Source organism: Frieseomelitta varia, unplaced genomic scaffold (genome assembly GCF_011392965.1).
Source record: "Frieseomelitta varia isolate USP_RPSP 00005682 unplaced genomic scaffold, Fvar_1.2 scaffold_412, whole genome shotgun sequence".
Lineage (NCBI taxonomy): Eukaryota > Metazoa > Arthropoda > Insecta > Hymenoptera > Apidae > Frieseomelitta > Frieseomelitta varia.
In genome coordinates, this window is record NW_025110160.1 from 185,838 (window position 1) to 205,715 (window position 19,878).

The 19,878-nt window shown below is 34.4% G+C and overlaps 2 protein-coding genes and 1 long non-coding RNA gene across 14 annotated transcripts in view; 2 read left to right on the forward strand and 1 right to left on the reverse strand.

Annotated features, from left to right (window-relative positions):
- Positions 1–16,166, reverse strand: part of LOC122531760 (single-stranded DNA-binding protein 3) — a 20,702-nt gene extending 4,536 nt beyond the window's left edge. The window contains exons 1-14 of one of the 7 annotated variants that reach the window (XM_043659944.1): positions 15,994–16,166; positions 15,632–15,918; positions 14,417–14,489; positions 14,254–14,315; positions 14,031–14,115; positions 13,280–13,321; positions 13,008–13,094; positions 10,525–10,632; positions 9,671–9,745; positions 9,521–9,569; positions 8,709–8,738; positions 7,465–7,676; positions 7,107–7,277; positions 6,755–6,955 (exon numbers count right to left, since the gene is read on the reverse strand). In XM_043659944.1, the coding sequence (XP_043515879.1) occupies positions 6,755–6,955; positions 7,107–7,277; positions 7,465–7,676; positions 8,709–8,738; positions 9,521–9,569; positions 9,671–9,745; positions 10,525–10,632; positions 13,008–13,094; positions 13,280–13,321; positions 14,031–14,115; positions 14,254–14,315; positions 14,417–14,489; positions 15,632–15,687 (1,251 nt within the window). In that variant the 5' untranslated portion in view covers positions 15,688–15,918; positions 15,994–16,166. Of the gene's footprint in view, positions 1–4,017; positions 5,400–6,754; positions 6,956–7,106; positions 7,278–7,464; positions 7,677–8,708; positions 8,739–9,520; positions 9,570–9,670; positions 9,746–10,524; positions 10,633–13,007; positions 13,095–13,279; positions 13,322–14,030; positions 14,116–14,253; positions 14,316–14,416; positions 14,490–15,352; positions 15,487–15,631 lie in introns of those variants that run through there. The other 6 variants (XM_043659945.1, XM_043659942.1, XM_043659948.1 and 3 more) reach the window with 6 other exon arrangements.
- LOC122531763 lies at positions 7,601–8,890 on the forward strand. Its single transcript, XR_006307379.1, has 3 exons — positions 7,601–7,720; positions 7,876–8,772; positions 8,881–8,890. It is a non-coding gene; the product is annotated as an uncharacterized LOC122531763 (long non-coding RNA).
- A 400-nt stretch (positions 16,167–16,566) lies between the features above and the next one.
- Positions 16,567–19,866, forward strand: LOC122531761 (ubiquitin-like-conjugating enzyme ATG10). 6 transcript variants are annotated; one of them, XM_043659949.1, is made up of 6 exons: positions 16,927–16,981; positions 17,370–17,661; positions 18,453–18,638; positions 18,757–19,003; positions 19,465–19,633; positions 19,703–19,866. In XM_043659949.1, exons 2-6 carry the CDS (start codon positions 17,593–17,595, stop codon positions 19,791–19,793), a joined length of 762 nt encoding a protein of 253 aa, XP_043515884.1. In that variant the 5' UTR covers positions 16,927–16,981; positions 17,370–17,592; the 3' UTR covers positions 19,794–19,866. The 6 variants fall into 6 exon arrangements, with proteins under 6 accessions (XP_043515885.1, XP_043515886.1, XP_043515887.1 ...); XM_043659950.1 differs by lacking the exons at positions 16,927–16,981; positions 17,370–17,661 and adding an exon at positions 16,567–16,626; XM_043659951.1 differs by lacking the exon at positions 17,370–17,661 and having other exon boundaries at positions 16,866–16,981.
- The last annotated feature ends 12 nt before the right edge of the window (positions 19,867–19,878 follow it).

The window sequence follows — 19,878 nt, forward strand, 5'->3', positions numbered from 1 at the left end:
TTTTTTTTTCGGGATACCGCGAATGAAGTGAGAAGTGAGAAGTGTGGTTCCACATCTCCAGGGCGCTCTGACCCACAACACATGGACGTTATATAAAAAAGAAGCCCGTATCGAGCACAAAAAGAAAAAAAGAAAAAAAAACAACACACACACAGAACGAACGTAATATCGTATACTGAGTAATAAAAACGGAAAAAAAATAATAACAACAATAATAATGAAAACACGTTTGTACGGATGTAATATAAAAAACTGACATCTTTGCGCATTTCGTGTGCGCTGCCGCCTGCCCCCCACTCACGCACACCTCACCACGAGTGAACCAACAACAACAATAACAACAATGAAAAATTCTTATTTAGAGATATAAAGAAAAAAATTGCAACAGTGAAACTCGACGTGTCATCCCCTTGAGAATGGTTCTTAAAATGATTTTTCTTTTTCTTTTTTTTTTTTTTCACTCTTTGCTGATCAATTGAAGTACTTCTTTTTCTTTTTTCTCGTTTGAATCGTTTCTCGATACGATCTCGCAATCCACCAATCGCTTTGCGCTCAACGCATCCATGTGCTACAGGTCAGTACAGGCTAGTACTATATACAGCTATCAGATTTCACTCTTATTTTCCTTTCGTGTTTCAGAGGGCGACTTTTTTTTTTACCGTTCTACGAGAGAAGATATTACGTACTTGGAACGAATTTTAAAAACGAAAGAAAGAAAAAAAAAAAAAAACAAAAAAGAAAAGAAAGAAACGAAAAGAAATTGAACATTGTTTCATCGGGAATTCAGGAAACCGTTAAGTATATCACAAACATTGTGTTCCACAATATACAGTGTAGCATTCGTTTTTTTTTTTTTTGTTTTTTTTATATATTAGAAACACGAAAAAGTAGGTCGAAATTGCAATTATCATGTTATTATGCAATATATGCATTCGTGTTAGTTTCTCAGTTTGTCGTTTCTTTTTTTTTTTAAATTGTGCGCGTGTGCGCGCGCGCGCGCGCGCGCGTGTGTGTGTGTGTGTGTCGTCAGTGTCATTGGTGTTAATATTAGCAACTTGTACAGTAATGAAGTGTTAAAGCGACGTTAAAGACAGACGTTTCAGTTGCATACATACACTTGCCGTGAAAGCAACGAAATGTAAACATTTCCTGTTTGTATGTTAAAGTGAATATATATATCGCACAAATTATGATGGCACAAAAAAGAAGAAAAAAAAAAGGACGAAAACTACTCAGCTGTTTCCGAGTACAAATTAGTCTAGGGTGAGTTGAACAGTTAAACACGTGAAAACATCAGGACATTCATCGACGTATAATGCAATGTGAAACACAAGTGGCATGTGACATATTACTGTGTCAGGCCAAAAAGAAAAAAAAAAAGAACAAAAAAAAAAAAAAAAAAAAAAAAAAACAAAGATCGATCACGTGAAGATACAGATTTAAAAAAAAAAAAAAACAAAAACAAAGACAAAGTGTATATATGAAAACAGATAGTCATATATATAATGTCTAGTAGCCAGCACCCTGCGGATTTGAACGCAAATAAAAAAGAAAAACGCAATATTCTCAGTGTAACAGGTTTACATTTATTGTCTCGATCTCCCCTAGTTTAGGCATATATTAATAAATGTAATTATCCATTTTGCCATTCATTTACGTGGCTTACAACGTGGGGCTGTATTAAAAGTAAATCGACGATTTTCTTTTAAAAGTACCATTATATACACCGCGCATAGTACACCGATATATATGTATACGCCCTGTGCGTCTCTATACACCTATAATGCGTGTGTACTACGCATATGTATGTGTATATATACATATATGTGTGTATATATATATATATATATATATATATATATATATTCATTCGAAGCACGCTTTTTCTTCGAAATTTGAGTCGTGTTACAAGCAACGAAAGGGCTACTACAATTCCACAGTTTTACTCGAGATCTCGTTTTGGCCTTGTATCTTCGAACCCTGACCAACTTCTCAACAGACAAATTATAAACGAAACGTATTTCCTTTCGTATATGCATTGTTGTACTTTGTGAAACTTCGCAGCCGATGAAAAACGTATGCATTTAAAAAAGTTGGTACAAGCGGATGGGTCTAGCAATCTTTCGTTGTATTACTTTTATATATACATATGTATATATATATATACATACACATATATATATACATATATATGTATGTGTGTGTGCACTTTCTTCTTTTCTCTCCTAATTTAAAAGTACGCATCAATTTCATTGTCACAGTGAATACTCCGGAACAACGGCAAGCAGGCAGTCATATATTCAGTAACTTTTCACAAAACATCGAAGTGTTAAAGATACGATGCAATGACAGTCTTCTTCTACCACGAAGTCTCAGCTCTTTTTTTTTTTTTCTTTTCTTTTCTTTCTTTCCCTCCCGTTCTTACCGCATTCTCGACTCGGCAAAACAAACAGCAGGGCATCACACGCAATGTATATGTATGTAGCGTATACGGTCCGACTAGCGTTCACCGACTGTTTTCGTGTCGCGGAAAAAAAAAGAAAAAGAAATACAGAACAACGAAATATGCCGGAACTATTTGCACCCGATGATGTGTCGCTATTTCTTTCGTTCCTATTGTCACTATTCTTTTCATCGTCTTAAAGTATAGTGTCATAAATATCGAAATTGCATATTTCTAAAAATATTGTATAAATATATATTATATATATGTATAAGTATGTATGTATGTATGTATGTATGTATGTATGTATGTAAATATAAAAGAGAGAAAATATATGAGACTAAATAGTAATAAAAAGCATGGCGTGTATCAAAGAAAAGAGAAAATAAAAATAAGAATAATAATAATAGTAATAGTAATAATAATAATTATAACAATAAAGAAATTTCTTCGAGAAATCACAATGATTATATACGTATATATATATATATATATATATATATATATATATATATATACATATATGTATATGTATATATATGTATATATATTAAAAAAGACTTGCGTTTGATCATCCTCGAGACCATATAATCGATCTTGCCGGTGCTCAGAGCATACACTTGCAATATTGTCGCTCACTCTCCCTCCCTCTCTCTCCCTCTCTCTCGCTCTCTCTCTTTCTCTCCTCTTTCCTCGTTTTACATAATTCGAAAAAATTATCACACACAACACCTTTTGCCTTTTTTCTTTTTCTTTTTTTTTCTCTTTTTTCTCTTTCTTCAATAGTTAATTTAAAAAAAACACAACTAACAGCAGCACAGCATAGTCCGGTACTGACCTATAACCATTACGGACGGATGGATTCCGGAAGGTTCGCACGATATATATATATATTTTTCTCTTCGTTATCGGGCCCTTAGTATTATCTTTTCTTTTTTTTTCTGCTCTCTTTCTTTGCATCTTTCATGTTTACAGTCGTTTCATGTTAGGTTCAGTACTTATATAATCGTCTATGATTCTTTACTCCATACAAAAATAATTAATTATATATATATCGCCCTAATATATTGCCATGCGTACGTTATATATATATATATATATATATATATATATATATATATATATATAACATTCTCCTTTATACTTCTTTTTTTCTTTTCACTCTCAAGTACTTTTTCTCGTTAAGTCAATCGCAAACACCATTCGCTTCGCAATACTCGCTGCAATACCGTTAGGAAAAGGAAGTCAATGGCGAGGAACTTACTACGAAACGCCGTTTTCGATGTCACTTCGATGTTTGAAATTAATTCCTAATAGGAACTCGATCGCGAAACAAGTGTGTGCGTGTACGTGTACGTGTGTGTGTGCGGAATTGCAGAATATTCGAACCGTGTCGAAGGAAACATTATTCGACGGAGCAAATGATGAAGAAGAAAAAATGAAATGCACCGGGTTACGCCCCCGTGTGTCCGCATTAAGTAAACAAAACAAAGAACCGCCATTTTCGAAACACGGACCGGTCCGTGATTGGCGTGACTAGATTTGTACGCGTTTTATTAAGCTTTCTGCTCCACCAAGGACAGGTTAACACATTAAAATACACAATGGTATCTACATTCGTTTTCCAAACAAGGCACTAGCGGAAATGATCCATTAATTCTAATTAGTTGCGTGGTACGTACTCGCGCGAGGTATTGCGACGCCAATGGCCTGCGATACAAGATGGTGCAAGCAAACTTTGCTTCTCTATCGATATATATATATATAGTGAATTCTGAGCAAACAGTGGAGGGATTCGGTCTGTGAGCTCGGCTAATTTAATCACCTCATTACAGAGTTTCGTCGTTTCAATAAAAAAAAAAAAAAAAAAAAAAAAAAAAAAAAAAAATAAAAGAAATGAATCTGATTCGATTCTTCAGAGAAATAATAGACAACTGTGTGTCTACATTATGTCCGTTGTCGCATGACAACGATCGTCCGAATAAATAAACAAAAACTCGTGGCTCGACACCGTTGTGAAAATTTTAAAAAACGAAATTCGTTCGAATTCGTCAGTCGCGTATTTCGCAAAAAAGTGAGGTTAAAAAAGAAAAAGTTCTTTCTCTCTTTTCGTTCGACGACTGTCACGTCTTACCTGTTATGAAACTTAAAGTACAAGTGTATAGCATTATTTTCTAACCTAATACTGCTTAGAAATCCAAACTCTATAATAGGATGAAAAATAAGCCAGTTTAGCTAGCGACGAGCTAGCGATGCAATTAAAGAAGGAAGAGAGAGACACTAGCTGAAATAAGAATTTAAAAAAAAAAAAAGAGANAAAAAAAAAAAAACAAAAAAAAAAAAAAAAGAAAAAAAAAAGGATATCGATATATTGTCGACAGTAAAACGTATAGAAATAAATCGTATTTAAAAAATAAAAATAAAAAAAAAAAAAAAAACCTAGTCTGCAACCTCGTGAGTATTTAGCAAAGAGAGAAGCATATACATGTATACCAACATGTATATATACATATATATACTTCCAAATATTTATATATAGTGTATTTTGCGCGCGCGCGCATGTTATAAATGATTCAAGTATCATAGTCGTAGTAATAGCGTAATGAGCACTTAAATGCTAACCTAACTGATTAGGAGCGTTTAACGAACGCAAGTTGAGATACGTCGACGCGAATGTATGTATTTTTTTTCTTTTTTTTTTTTTCATTTTTTTTTCTCCGTTTCCGTTTTTCTTTTCCGTTCTCTATCTGGTCACGAGCGAATAATTGTGGCTTGACCCATTGACGAAAACCGTTACGAACCGCGTTACCACGTGACGATTGTACGTGATATATATGTATATATAAAACTCAGGGTTTTGCGTATGATCCTTTTCCACATTGCATGATTAACCGGGAAATCTACGGCATCTACGAACTCGGGGCTGGATCCAAGGCGACTTGATTTTTTAAAAAAACTGTCGGGAATACAGAAGGCGCACGTGCAAGATTACTTGATTATCTTTTCAATTCAGAATCCTACTCGCAATCGCGATATAACAACGCAAGGTTAAAAAAAAAAGAAGAAAAAAAAAATACCGTCTGTGCGCGCTCGTTAAAGAAATCGATTATTTTGTATTATACATATGACACATCCCGCAAGGCGTATCGTATTTGAAAAACATTTATAATAAATAATTACTATATATTACACCTCCGAAATATTTACTATAACAAAGAACTATCACAGAATTATAAAATAGGAATATATATACACATTTCTTTTGACATTTGTCGTGATGTATTCTTATGAACTCAAGTTTTATATTTTCTTAAATGTGATTGAAAATTTTGTACAAAGAAGAGTTAACACGCGGACAAATGAATATTGACAAATGATGTAACAAATTTGCTAATGGAAGTTGAGTCTGTTTTCATTACTAAACTTAACCGAAGGTAAAGAAATATTGAATTTCGCTTAAATTTCTCTACTATGGTATACGATACACCTTATGGAAAATATTCTATATATTATTGTATGAAAGTTGATTCATACTCTTTTGTAGATGTAAAGTGGGTAGAAAATGTTTTGACGCATTCTATTGCAACAGACACCAGAGCATGATCTTCCTAACATTACACATTGTCTTTAATAAAACAATCTGTAACTTATAGAATTCTTATGGAATTTTATTATCAATGTTTGATCGTTTTAGATAATAGACATTTCGTTTCATCAAATTGAAAGTCTCAATTCAGTAAATAAAAAAAGTTTCTTAAATGCTTCACGATTTTTATACCCACTTTAGGTTTGCATCATTAGTCATACTGTTAGTATGATTATAGTTAGACACAATCTGAGCCAAACAGTTATAACATTAGATGCAAATGGGTAGTTTAAATTAAATTTCCCAAGAAGCCTAAATGATTAAACAAGGACACTTCGAATATTTGTCAAATATTGACTTTTTAGATTAAGCATTAACTAGGTGGTTGGAGTAAGCTTGAGGATAAGCCCTCTAAATTTAATAAGACCCAAATTACTTTAATAGAATAATTAACTAATTGACGCATTGATGAAAGCACCTGAATCTGTTAATTGCTGAATAATTAGAAGAAAAATCCAGTTATAACATGGACTTATATCTCCAACCAAGAATATCAAGAGTGAAAATTAACGCAAGTTTCTCTTTTAATTAATATCTTTTCGAAAGTATCTGTCAATATAAGTTCAATCATTTATACAGAGAAGGAAACGATAGCATATAAGTCCATATTAACACGTCGAGTGACTGTCATAGGGAGTTGTTACGAAAAACTTACTAATACTTACATTTTCTCCAGGTCCTCCGAAACCACCCAAATTATAATCTCCCATTCCACTTCCACTATCTTCCCGTGGTGTTCCCGGACCGCCATTAGCTGGACTGTTTTTCATTCCATCGAGGCCATCACCATTCAGCACGGGACCCATCGTATTCGGTCCCATAGGACCCATCGGACCACCTTCTGGCCCACCGCTCATTGGAAAGTCCTGATATATTCGAACAAATTATTGTTATCATATCTCTGTTACAAATGCTATTACTTGTCTAAATCTAAATATTATTCTAAATGAGTCTGATTTGATATCACTGAACGTTATTCCCATTATTCTCAAAAGTAGCAAATATATGATTACTTACACCAGGCATATTTCCTCCAGGTACAGGTTTCATCATGGTATACATGTTTTCGCCACCACTATTACTACTATCTTGCGGGCTGGGCATAATTGGTGTACCTGGGCCTGGAGGACCTGTTGAACCAGGTGGTCCCCCATAATTACCCGGTGACGATGATGAATAATTCATCGGCTAAAATAAAAATCCATTTTCGCATTATAATTTAAACATCCGACTAATTCTATCATCGGCAATATATGTATATATAAAGACATGTGTAAAAGATAAAAGTGTACGCAATAATGTTGTGTCACTGCACATTTTATAATTGAAATGGACATGGATTTTTTTCAACGTGAAACATGGATCATGATCGTACCGTTGACGTATTAGGTTGCCACTGTTGTCTACCACTTGGTCCAGCCATACTCATTGGAGGCATGCCGGGACCTCCTGGACCTCCTGGACCCAAACTACTGTTAGGAGGTGGTCCTCTCATTCCAGGCCCGTAACTTCCAGGTCCCATTGGGCCCATCCCTGGTCCTCGTGGAGGATTCATCCTTGGGTTCATGGGATTCATGCCTGGAGGAGCTAGCAATAAAAATAATTTTTGATGCATTTTTCTAGAGACACAGGTATTAATATTGTTTTATGTTAATACTCTAAACGCTAATCGTGAATCTCTAGATCAACGGCAAATCATGTGGCTGTTCAAATATTTCAATGACAATGTGAGAAAGACTTTCAATTTATAGTTTTATTCTTTCATTTATTTGGTTTTTTAATACAGAATATTAAAAAACTCGAATCATGCTTTGCCGAAGTCAAGTGTAATACTTAAGCAAGTGGACGGCATGCTAAATTGGTAATTTGCATCTACACAAATTAATAAAGTAACAAAGCTCATGCGAAGGATGAAAAAACAGCACTACTAAATAATTTTTACAAACGTTTGAGCTCTTAATTTAACAACGAAAAGATAAAACAATGCTATATATGCCAGATACATGACAAACAAGACAATCATTCAAATGATGCCTAATAAAAAGGATTGTGATATCATACAGCAATAATTTTAATGAATGAATTCTTTTCATATTTTTCTTTTCTGAAGTCGCATGAAACTTTCTTTTTTAAATGTTTTGAATGGGAGAAAGTAACTACGTTGCAGTGCATTAATATTGTATGTTAAGTTTATGCTACAATGATTGACAATGACAATAAACAGACAAATTTTGTTAGCCACAAAATCATTGCACATAAATGCAATGAAAACGGATAAACTATATGTTAAAATGATGTTAAAACTTGCAACTATCTATATCTCTGTTAATGTCTCACGTATAAAAATGTAGAATCTTTCCAAGTATGAACATTTTTTATAAATACAGAAAACTGTTCTCACAGCAAAGTTGAATACATTGTTTTTAATATATATAATAAATTACCATTGACATGTTTAATGCAAGATCGGGTGAGCAAGTGTCGCACAAAAGAAACGAAGCTAGTGCGTTTATTTGTAAAATGTGAGAACAGAAACTTCAAAACGAGCAGGAGAAAAAAATAAAAGTTAGGCTTGACTAAGTCATGTGAGTGTGATTTGGTTGCTGGGTTGCTTCCTACCTTGCCACCCTACAAATTCTCCAGCTTCGCCTGAGGAACACAAGAGCACACATTAGTACGGCAGGTAGGTAAGGTCAGGTTGATGGCGGTAAGGTCTAGTTACTTTGCAGTCGCATAGTGAATGAAATTGTAAATATTACTTCAATGCTCTCATGAAAATACATCGTTACAGCCGATAAACTGGATTATGTACTGAGATATTAATTCGACAAAAATTATTTTTAAATTCTTAGAATTAAATAATAGTTCTGTTGGACTTTATTACTAGTATGCTTACTTGTGTGATGCGATAAGAGTATCGAAAATCATTTAGAAAAATATTTCCATTCAATATTTTATTCTGAATTATATATTCAGAGAAAAATGCAGAAAAAAGGAATATCTTATTTACGATATCTTCGAACTAAAAACTGTTTAAATAAACATAATAACTATGGGGAATTATATGTAAAACGTCACATTATTGTTAAAATAATCTAATCGTCGTTCAAAACATCAAATTTATACCTTTATCTTGAATGCAAAAGAAGAATGCAAAAGCATTTTACTTATACACAGACTTATAAATATAAATATATAATGCTAACTATAATGGTTTAAATTGAAAACTACACCACTGCACGTAACTAGACAATTCAAAAACCAATCCACTCCACATCACAGCAATCCAATCCACTTTTAATAATTACTGATTTATTTATTGCTGTGTGGTTTTTGGTATGCATGCGTCTATGCCATTCTCCTCTCGCAATTATTGTCAATGCCAGAAAAAAAAAAATCAATGTGAATCTAGCATATAATTGAGCCCTTACCTTGCCTAGTTGGATCCATACTATTTGGCATCATTGGTTGTCCAGGTGGCTGAATAAAAACATCACAGTCATAATGTCAATAAGTGTCTCAAATCGTAGTTTATTTGTACATTTAATAGCTTGATCTATCAATAAAATAATAATACATACCCCGTTAAAGTCATTTCCCATTTGTGGCATACGTACTCCGGGTCTTGGTCCAGCGGGATACCGAGGACCCATAAACTGTAACAAGTCAAAAATTTACATATTAAGCAAGTGACAGTTTCCAGAGTTTTTTCTTTTTTCTTTTTCTTTTTAAATCCCCGGATATGTTATAACAATCGTATATCACAAAACCGACACACCAGGCAGCCGCAACAAGCAATTGGTCACATATTAGGCCATATAACTTATGCACTCTGATGGAAATCATCATAGTGCACTTGACAAATGTGTTATATTAATGTGCAAATAGGATTGCAAACAATAGGAGTTTATATTCAACAAAGAACAGATTAAAGTAAATCGAAGTGTGATGTGCATTTAACACAATTCTTACCTTAAAATAAGTCCATTATAAACAGAAATAATAACCGACACACTTTTTCTTTTTTTACACTATACAACACTAAAAAAAAAAAAAAAACCTTTTCCCTTACCTTAGACGCATCTCTGCTGTTACACACATTCAATAAAACTATTTTGTTTCTCTCTTAAGTATAATATTGTGAAATCATGTATCAATCGTCAAATGTATTTAAGTGTAGGAAAAAAAGAAGACAGACAATTTGTGCTTGCAGCACAAATTGTAATTCGTGACCATTTCAATGAATCCTGTTTGTATGTTCTATATAATATTGTACTTGAAGAACGGTGGGCTGAAGATTGTACAGTAGAAATAACTTTGGTAGGAAAAGAAGCGATTTCGAGCAAACAGTCATAGGTACACGATGATATGGTAATGAGAGTGGATTGAGTGATTCTCCATGAGTGACAGTGTATGTGTGTCGAATGAGGCTTACCTGAGTGGACATCATCTGCGAGTGTGGAGGCGGGGGTGGCTGGGGGTGCTGGGGGGATGGCTGTGATGAGGGGTGTGTGGGCGGAGATGGTCGCATTGTAGAGTTGTTCTGCAACAAGCAACGCAAACGACAGACATGTAGCAACACTGCGATCCAGGCAACAGCTAGACTAGAAGGCTTGGGTATGATATTGTGTTAATACTATGTTGGTCAGCACCTTAAAAATCTAGAAGTTATAATTACGAAAATATACGATTATGAATAAACATTATTTCGTAATTACGACTTTATACGCGAAGTAAAATTTAATACTGAATACCTGAGGGCATCTTCCCTTCCCCCCTCCCCCCTTCCCTTGCGTTTTACTTTGAAACAAAATTTTTATAATAATAAAAAAAAAAAGATAATACATTTTTCAAGGATATATACAGATATATCAAAATGAAATCACAATGTTTCTATCTGAACTTGTAGATCGTTATCCTAAAATGATTCAGAGGACAGTAAATGTTCGGACAAGCAAAATATATGCATAACTAGAGACTCTTCTTCACCTACTTATATATTGTTGTTCAGATGGAATAGTAAGCGGTCAACGAGAACATATTCTTCTCATAAAACGATTTAGCTATTCGTTTGTACAAAGTACTGTGTTTTTAGTTCCTAAGGACATACTTATCATATTACATGAAACATGTGTATGATACACAGAGATATAAAACAAATCTTTGTCATAATATAAAAGACGGTCGTATGTTGTATTTTCATTAAATTCGTAGACCGCTTGTACTGAATGCTAGACTACTATCTAAGCAGGCTTTTATGTTAGATATTGAAAATCCTAAAAAGTGCGACCCCAGCTGACATTCTTTTACCTTTTATGTAAGTGCGTTGTAGTATTAAGAATTATAAGAAATATACCTGTCTTAGAATATTACTCTATGAGTAAGTACATGCTTTCATTTATAGAGCTCGGATTAAAAATTGTGACACTAAGATATCAAGGTAAATGAGAGAAGTAAATAATAAATTGAGTAAAAGAACAAACTGTAATTCGATAAATGTTGCTAATAATCTATTATTACGAAACAATTGCGATGTTTTTGCACAGAACCAGAGTCAGCACAAGGTGGAACACTGTCAATGATAGATTTGCTATATAAAATTATTGAAACTAAGGCTATTCTCTAACATCTATACAAAACTTTTCCTGGTAAATTTCTGAAATCTGCTTTATGCAGAAAGGAGATCAGAAAGTGAAAATGATAGAGGAACGCACATACAAGTGTTAGATACATAGCAGAGAGAAAATAAGTACATAGATACAGTATAGACAAGCATGGCATAAGAATCTTATTGAAATGTACACTTGTTTCAAAACCAATGTATGTTTCAACTGTGTACATTTACAGTAATCAGATGAACGAACTTCTACAGGATTGTGGCATTATGTGTAAAAGATACTAATGTCTGATTATATACACATATTGACTAGGATATAACAGATTTTCTACATGTAACATATAAATTACTATCATAGAATTATTTTAGTCAATAAAATCATATTTATATATCATAAATAATTAATTACGCATTATTATTTCATATTCATGTATTACTAGGCTGTATTTACTAACAGTGTAAAGTTATTAACAATTTAATCAAAGATTACTAGAATGAAATAACATCAGTGAATCATTTAAATTAATAACAGTCAGTAACAATATTTATAATGTTGTTTTACTTACTAACGTTTGTCATACTTAGTACATTTAATAAAATATTAGGAGCTTTGAATCAAGTGTAAAATTATAATGCATGAGAATTGTAACTAGGCATAACAATGATAACAGATATTCATATATTTATGTATGTATATACATATAAATATTGTGATATGTGTTTATATACAGTTAACATGTTTGATTTCTCTATAACAAAAATTGGAAAGATCAGAATATTTTTGTTCCTTTCAGAAAAACTAAGTTTAAAAACTTTTAATAGTGTATTTCAATTTACGTTATACGTAAGTGTAGTAGTAAAGTTGTGTGTAGTAAAAACATTTTTTTTTTGTTTATTCACCCGTCTCTTCTCTCTTGAAAGGCATATACACACAATGCATGTGTATATGTACATTTAGACATAGAAGGCATGTTTAACTTATTAATTGTAATATAAATTATAGAAGAATTTGGAAATTCATAGTTACTTTTTTTTTAAAACATGAGAAGATTGTTAATAAACGTTATCTATTACAAAAAATAATTTTTTATTTGCACTTAAACAAGAGAATATAAAAGTAATAATTCATTAACAAAACGTATAAACATATAAACATATAAACAAATAAACATATAGACAAAACAAAACATATAAACAAAATAATTCGAAATCATTTGAATATTCTTTAATTTTTTCAATTCTCAAGATGAAATTAAGTAAAATAAGATTGTTATCAGTATAAAGATGTAAAACAAACTTACTGGAAAAAAAGCTGGAGGCATTGGACCACCGGGCATACCATCATTGGGTGGCATTTGTCCTATGGGAGAAGGCGCTGGACCAGCATTCTGTAATCATCTGATAATTATCTAACAGTCAAATTTTAACATCTAATAATTAATTAACCAGTTTAATACAAATTTCACATGCAAAGTCTAGTAAAAATCTTTGTTATATACATATGAAATTAAATTGTAATGCATGATAAAATACTATAAATGATTTATAAGTATCAAAATACAATTCAACTTACATGAGCAATGCCATTAACACCATAACCACTGTTCACAAAACCCTGATAACAAAAAAGTAATTTTTTATACCAAACTGACAGACAAATTGTCCACAAACATGTGTTTAGTAGCAATGTGATAAGTATTAATCCTCCATTGTCATGAAAAATAAGAAACATGTCTGTGGACAAATGACAAATGAAATACGTAAATGAACAATATTCTTCATTCTTTACATTGCAGTTTTTATGCAATAAACATGTTATATTTGTGTATTGTATTAATTATATTTTTTATCTTCTTTTATTTCCATTATTATATTTTCTTTCATTCGATTATTATATTGTATTCCATTATATCTCTGTATATTATGTTATAGCTCTTATGTACTCTATTTCTTGCAAATAAGAAAACGTAAAGCATCCAGATCAAATCAGATATCTATACAAATTTTTCTATCTCTAATCTAGAATCTTTTAGACTTAATTCTCATATTGATATCTGATTAAAAATCTAGTCTCCACAATCATATATTAACCTTTTGTTTTCTTTTTCACAAATTTAAGAATAATATATGCTCTAGAAACCATGATAGCAATCTGACTCAATGAAATGATTGGGAACAATTAGATACATGACATTGTCTATAGACAACATACATTGTCTGGTAATATCATTGGATTATCTACAGGCAATGCCAAGTTTTTTTATACATTTATATCATGTAACTTATAGTTTCATCATATCTAGTAATAATAAAACTATACTAACATAATCATGGAAAGCTTTGGCTTCACTGCTATGTTCACAGGAGTCCCTTCGTTCTGGTGCCGCTGAATATAAGTCCCAAAATACACTAAAATGTTTGAAATTGATTATTTTCTATGCATATGAACGTGAAGAATATACATTGAATTGCGATATTCTCCAATAAAAATATTACCTTGTTACTTTTTGTAGTAGAAAAATAAAATAATAAGTAAATAGTGCTTACCACCACCAAGAATGCAAAAATCCAGGTGGTTCGCCAAGAGTAATATTTTTTTCCCACCGTATCTATGCAACAGAGTAAGATATAATTAAAGCAACAATATACATACACAATTATCCTTTTCGCAGGTTTTGTCATTGAATTATTAAAAATTGAAAATTATTACCTCTGACAGAAATGTCTGTGCTGCCTTTTGTGCGCCAACATGCAGTAGGTATTCGTACACATAGAGGGCTAACCTAAAACATCATAAATAATCCTCAAATAAATGAAGAATCTAAGTTAAGTTTGTAATTTACTGCGCAACAACATTTTTATGTAATGAAAATAGCTTATATAATTTTGTACTCGTGGTGATAAATTTTATTCAAAAACAGTCATACTGAAATATGTTACAATTCATATTTCAATAGAGCGTAGCATAAATAACGTGCAAGTAGGTAATAGTAATGTAAAAATCTATCAGTATACGTAATAAATAAAAACTGAGAAAGTTACAGAAGTTTTTTTGACGCAACAGATTTAAAAAATCCGGCTCGCAGAATGATATTTTCGAACTTGGGTAAATAAAAATTTTAAATTATTCTTGAGCATTGAAAAAGATTGTACTTTCGATTTGTGGCAACGTACGAAACGAAAAAAAGTATTTTGCAAGATGTTGTCATACATATTTTTTTCGTGAACTACCTCTTGGTAGCAAACGATAAAAACATGGCGCCGAATCGGCCTGCTTTGCCAGACAACTAACTCTAGTGAGTCATAGCCATGCACACTTGAATTGAATTTGCGATAAACCAGGTTGCAAAGAGACACTGCCGGGCAAACAGTTCAATTCGCAAAACTTCGAGATCGAATCGATTCGAGAAGTTAATCAAAGCTGAAAGAGTTAATTATAAATAAATTTTACAGAAACGTGTGAAATTTATTAAATATTTTCATCAAGTTGGCATTGTAAACAGTATAAATTTTGGTTAATTATAACCATAAAATTCATGTCGAAGAAACGAGAAAAAAACGAGAGATAAATAAGGGTCTTTATCCACGTATGTTTATAAATTTACAAAACCATCGTTCGAATTACAAGAAGCAAGTGGTAAAGAACCTTTGTCGATGAAAGATTAGAAATTGACGATTTCGATCAGTCCAGCAAATCCAGTTAAGTAAGCCGGAGTTACTCGACGAATCCGATCGCCCGGTTTCGAGACCGACTACTGCTTGCATATATACACACGCTTGGTATAGAGATGGAGAGAGAGAAAGAGAAAAAAGAAAATGGAGTCACTAGTCGATCAATCGACAAATTTCCCTTCTCCTTCTCGTCTCTTTCGACAGAGGCACAACGAACGCGACAATAGATTCTATTAAAGAAAGTAATACGTACTTTTCTCTCGCTTGAGAGTCCGAGGGCACCGTAGTCCCCTTTCCCTTTGCGTACATTCTCGAAAACTGTCAATTTTTCCAGTGTAAACAGAACCACCGTTTTTCGTTTAACAGACAGACGTTATCCTGACACTGTTCCCGCAAGTAAGTCCTGCACCAGCTTCTATTTACGTAGCTCGCGGTAATATACAGTTTTCTCGGATCCTAAGGACTTTTCGCTGCTCGCCTTAATGGAAGAAACGTTGTAATCAGCGCCGAGACCACCGGAAATAATATATTCACTGTCTTCTGTATCGAATCACACGCACATTACGAACATGTCGTACCACCGCCGTGGCCAGCAGCCTATACTAGATAGAGTACCTCGCATCATGGCTCGGCGAATTGTGGACGCATGACCGTGGAACGAACGAGCGTCGTCATCGTTCGCAGACCAGCCACTTGTATTCTTTGTCTCTGTCCTCTTCGTAACTGAAGTTCACTTTAAGTTCTCCAACCTCCAAGCCTTCCTTCCTTCCTTCCTTCCTTCCTTCCTTCCTTCTTCCCTCGTCGTTCTTTTTTTTGCCCTCTGACACTCGTTTTTTTTTTCTCCCTTCACTGATTATTCAGAGTTATCCCCTCGAGAGGAAGAGAGAGAGAAACAAAAAAAAAAGAAACGTACATACACGATATCGTAGAGCTCCTGAGGGCCGCGTCTTGCGAACCGAACGTAAACGACAGTGTGTGTGCGTCCTCTCACCGCGATGCTCAAGCAGCGCTCGGTCACTTCACTCTCTTTACTCACTTTAGCTTTGGCTAGCCTGCTCACCTTACCTCACCTCACCGCGCCTGAAACCAAGCCTCACCTCGTCCCGCCTCACCTCATTAAACGAAACATACAGACGGACAGACGGAGACAGAGACAGGCGTACACACTTGCATCTCACGCTCGTTCAAATGCAAACGCTCTACGCGTCAGCGACACACGCCGATTTTACGCCGATCTTCGATGCCGTGGTACTGTACGTCGTATAATCTTGCGCGCAGAACAACGAAAAGCCAACAACGACGAGTCTGTTTTTATTTTGTCTCTTATTCCATGACACCTACCTAGGCAGGTAGCAAACCGAAGCACAGTGTCACTTCCACGTACACAATCACGGAGGCGAATTTTATTTTTGTATAAACACGCACAGGATCGGGAGTAGTGTGTTTCGTACACGTAGTACGCGCAGTCCTGGCACGTACACACACGTACACGGGGATACGGGACGCAGCTCCGTCTCTCTCGCTCTTGTTCTCACTGTGCTGTTCGTGTCGCGCGTCTCTGGCTCATAAAAGCTGCGCGCGCAGCCATCGGTTTTCACGTCAGGTACGTAACGGTACATCATTCCCTTTTGTTACCTGGCGCTTTGAACGTTACAATTGCCAGAATGGTTAGAACGGCTAATTCGTGAGAGAAATTCATTTTAGTTTAGGTCTGTACTTTTGGGGGATTTGGACGATCCCTTTCGCAAAATACATTTGGTTAAAATCCTGGATCGCCTTTTTGAGCTTTGCTTCGTGTTGATATACCTGTTGTCACAGGAATTTATAAATTGCAAATTGAACAATCGAAATTTCATTTGTGTATCGTTCTATAATACCGATGTATACAAAACTAAAAGTTTTCACGAAGTTTGCGGAATTTTTGCTGATAATGTAAAAATAAAAAATGCAGAATTGAAGGTTAGATGTATCGTTTTGTAAAATATTTGTAGAGGATACGCTGCGTAAATTGACATGAGAGAAATAGACACGTATGCGCGATAACGCCCATTGTTGCTACGTCCCTGTTCGCAACTCTACGTGCTATTGGATGCTGATCGTTGCATGCAAGGTATACCTGTATACACACCGCACGCGTACACTGTACAAGCTATCGGCGCATGTTACCGATAGCGGGGATAACCGAACACGCCCGAACACCAGCGAACATTGCCGATGCAAAATAGCCGACAATTGACTGAGCGTCGAGGGGTCGGACAGAAAAGAGACAAGCCATTCCTTCGGGTGTACAGCTTCCCCTTTCTCAACTTTATCACAGAATTAATATATGTATCATTGATTTTTACGAACTACGAACAACTATTTCACCAAGTTTATCTTTACGAGAGAACGATGTAATCGACGATGATTAAATGTCTTCGTTCTAACGCTAATTTGCCTCAAATCTAATCTAATGTTAATTAATAAACACGATTTAAAATGAGATGTTTCGAAAGAAAGTAGATCTTTTGTTTTTAGTCTTATCAGTACTTTTCGAACGCAGTTGTATAATTTTATCGTTGGAGGAAAATACAAAAGAGTTATTTCGTTTCAGGAAGAAAAGTACGAAAGAATTGTTGACACAAGCGAGATATCTTGTTGCAATTTTATACTAAAAGTTTTTCTTAAATTAACGGATGTCTTTCCTCTTCAAACATGATTGAAACAAATTTGGGAAATTAGTAAATAAGCAGCGTAATTAGTAAATAAATAAATATACATCCATACATCTTCTACAATATACAATGTAGTATATTATGGATGTAATTAAGGCGGATGTAATCTATGAGGCTAAAATGTACAGGCTGAACTGAATGCATAGTGTATTACTAGACTATGGATTTTCATACACTTATGGCAAATTAAAAATACAAAGTTGCATAGAATGCATGCAATACAAGGAAATATAGTGCTCTTTGTAATATTTGGCACGAGAAATTTTCTATTCAGGCTCAACTTATGATTTTGCACGAAAATCCACAGCCCGCGTATTACGTGTAATAACATTTTTACGAATTTTTCATGCTTGTCGTCAGGGCTGTAGTTCCTCGAAAAAGCACCACACACTCGCAGCAAATATAAAAGCCAGTTATTATCACATCCGACAGATGTCAATGGACGGTCCAGGTACAATTACGTGGGACGAGTTCCTCGAAAATGCCGAAAGATTCGTCGAGATGTCGTGTCAAATTTCTGACGGATGGGAACTTCGAGGTGACAAGGTGGTTGTTATCTTTGACTTTTTTTCAGAAAATAGAAAAAAAAAAAAGAAATTTAGATGCCTCAAAATAGAATGAGGAAATTTCCTTCGAATAACAAATATCTGCACACGACTCGCAGAAGGTGCCAGGAGAGGCGTATGTTGCCCGTAAACAGAAACAATACATACGTAGCAGCGGTAACAACATAAACGATCGCCCGACACCGAGATACAGCGACGACCCTGCCGATGATTTCGACTTTGTATTGAAACAAGATCCATTCGAGGCCACCTGCCCTATCGAGTGGCCATTAGTTACGGAGCATCATGTATTATGGTCCATGAGCTACAGCGTCCCAATTCTTTATTTCAACGGATGGAAATCAGGTGAACGCGCCATGTTCGTTTTAGAATTCTAAAGAGATCCTACTACAACGAGAGAAAGACGATCTTTGCCGAGTCATTTTCAACGGTGTCGTGTGAATGTCGTTAATTTTATAACGTCTATTCATCAAAAATACGAAACATCTATCGCAATCTTCTTCTGATCGCCACTAGACCTTAATCTGATATGTACAGCCTGTTGAAAGTGGCAGGCGACATAATGCTGATTGTTCCTTCGATTGTAGCTTATCTCGAACTAGGCTAAGAAGTCGGCAAAGAGATCAAGAGCGACGCTGAAGGAGAGAGAGACAAAGGAAATCTATATTGCATGCATGAATTCGGGAATAAATTTTTAATATTTTGTATTTTCAGACGAGTTCGTCATCTGTGTGCAAAAATTATTTGTGAATTTTTTTTCGTTGTATTTTTTTCATATACGTCCTTTAATAATCATTCTTTTGTAGATTTCCCGGGTGTCAATCCAATATCCATGGAAGAAGCACAGTCTCTTGTTCGTAACGGTGAATTGAAATACAAGGATTTATCTCAAGCGATACACCCTATACTAGGTACGCCGTTTTTACATTTACATCCTTGTATGTCTCACGAATTGTTACAGATTACAAGCAACAGGTAAGGAAGAATTTGCAAATACTTACAATCAGTAAGTTCGAAACAAATAAATTATTGTTTCCTTTCTAGTAAAAATAAACTAGTCAGCTGGTTGAGTACTGTTGCTCCTGCCGCACTTAATCTCAAATTACGTTGCGAATATTGTCAATTGACCATCTAATTGTACCTGTATTTTTGTTTTAAGAAAGCGCACGTATCACATATGTATCAAATAAAAGTGAATTGCAAAGGTTTTCTTCTTTACT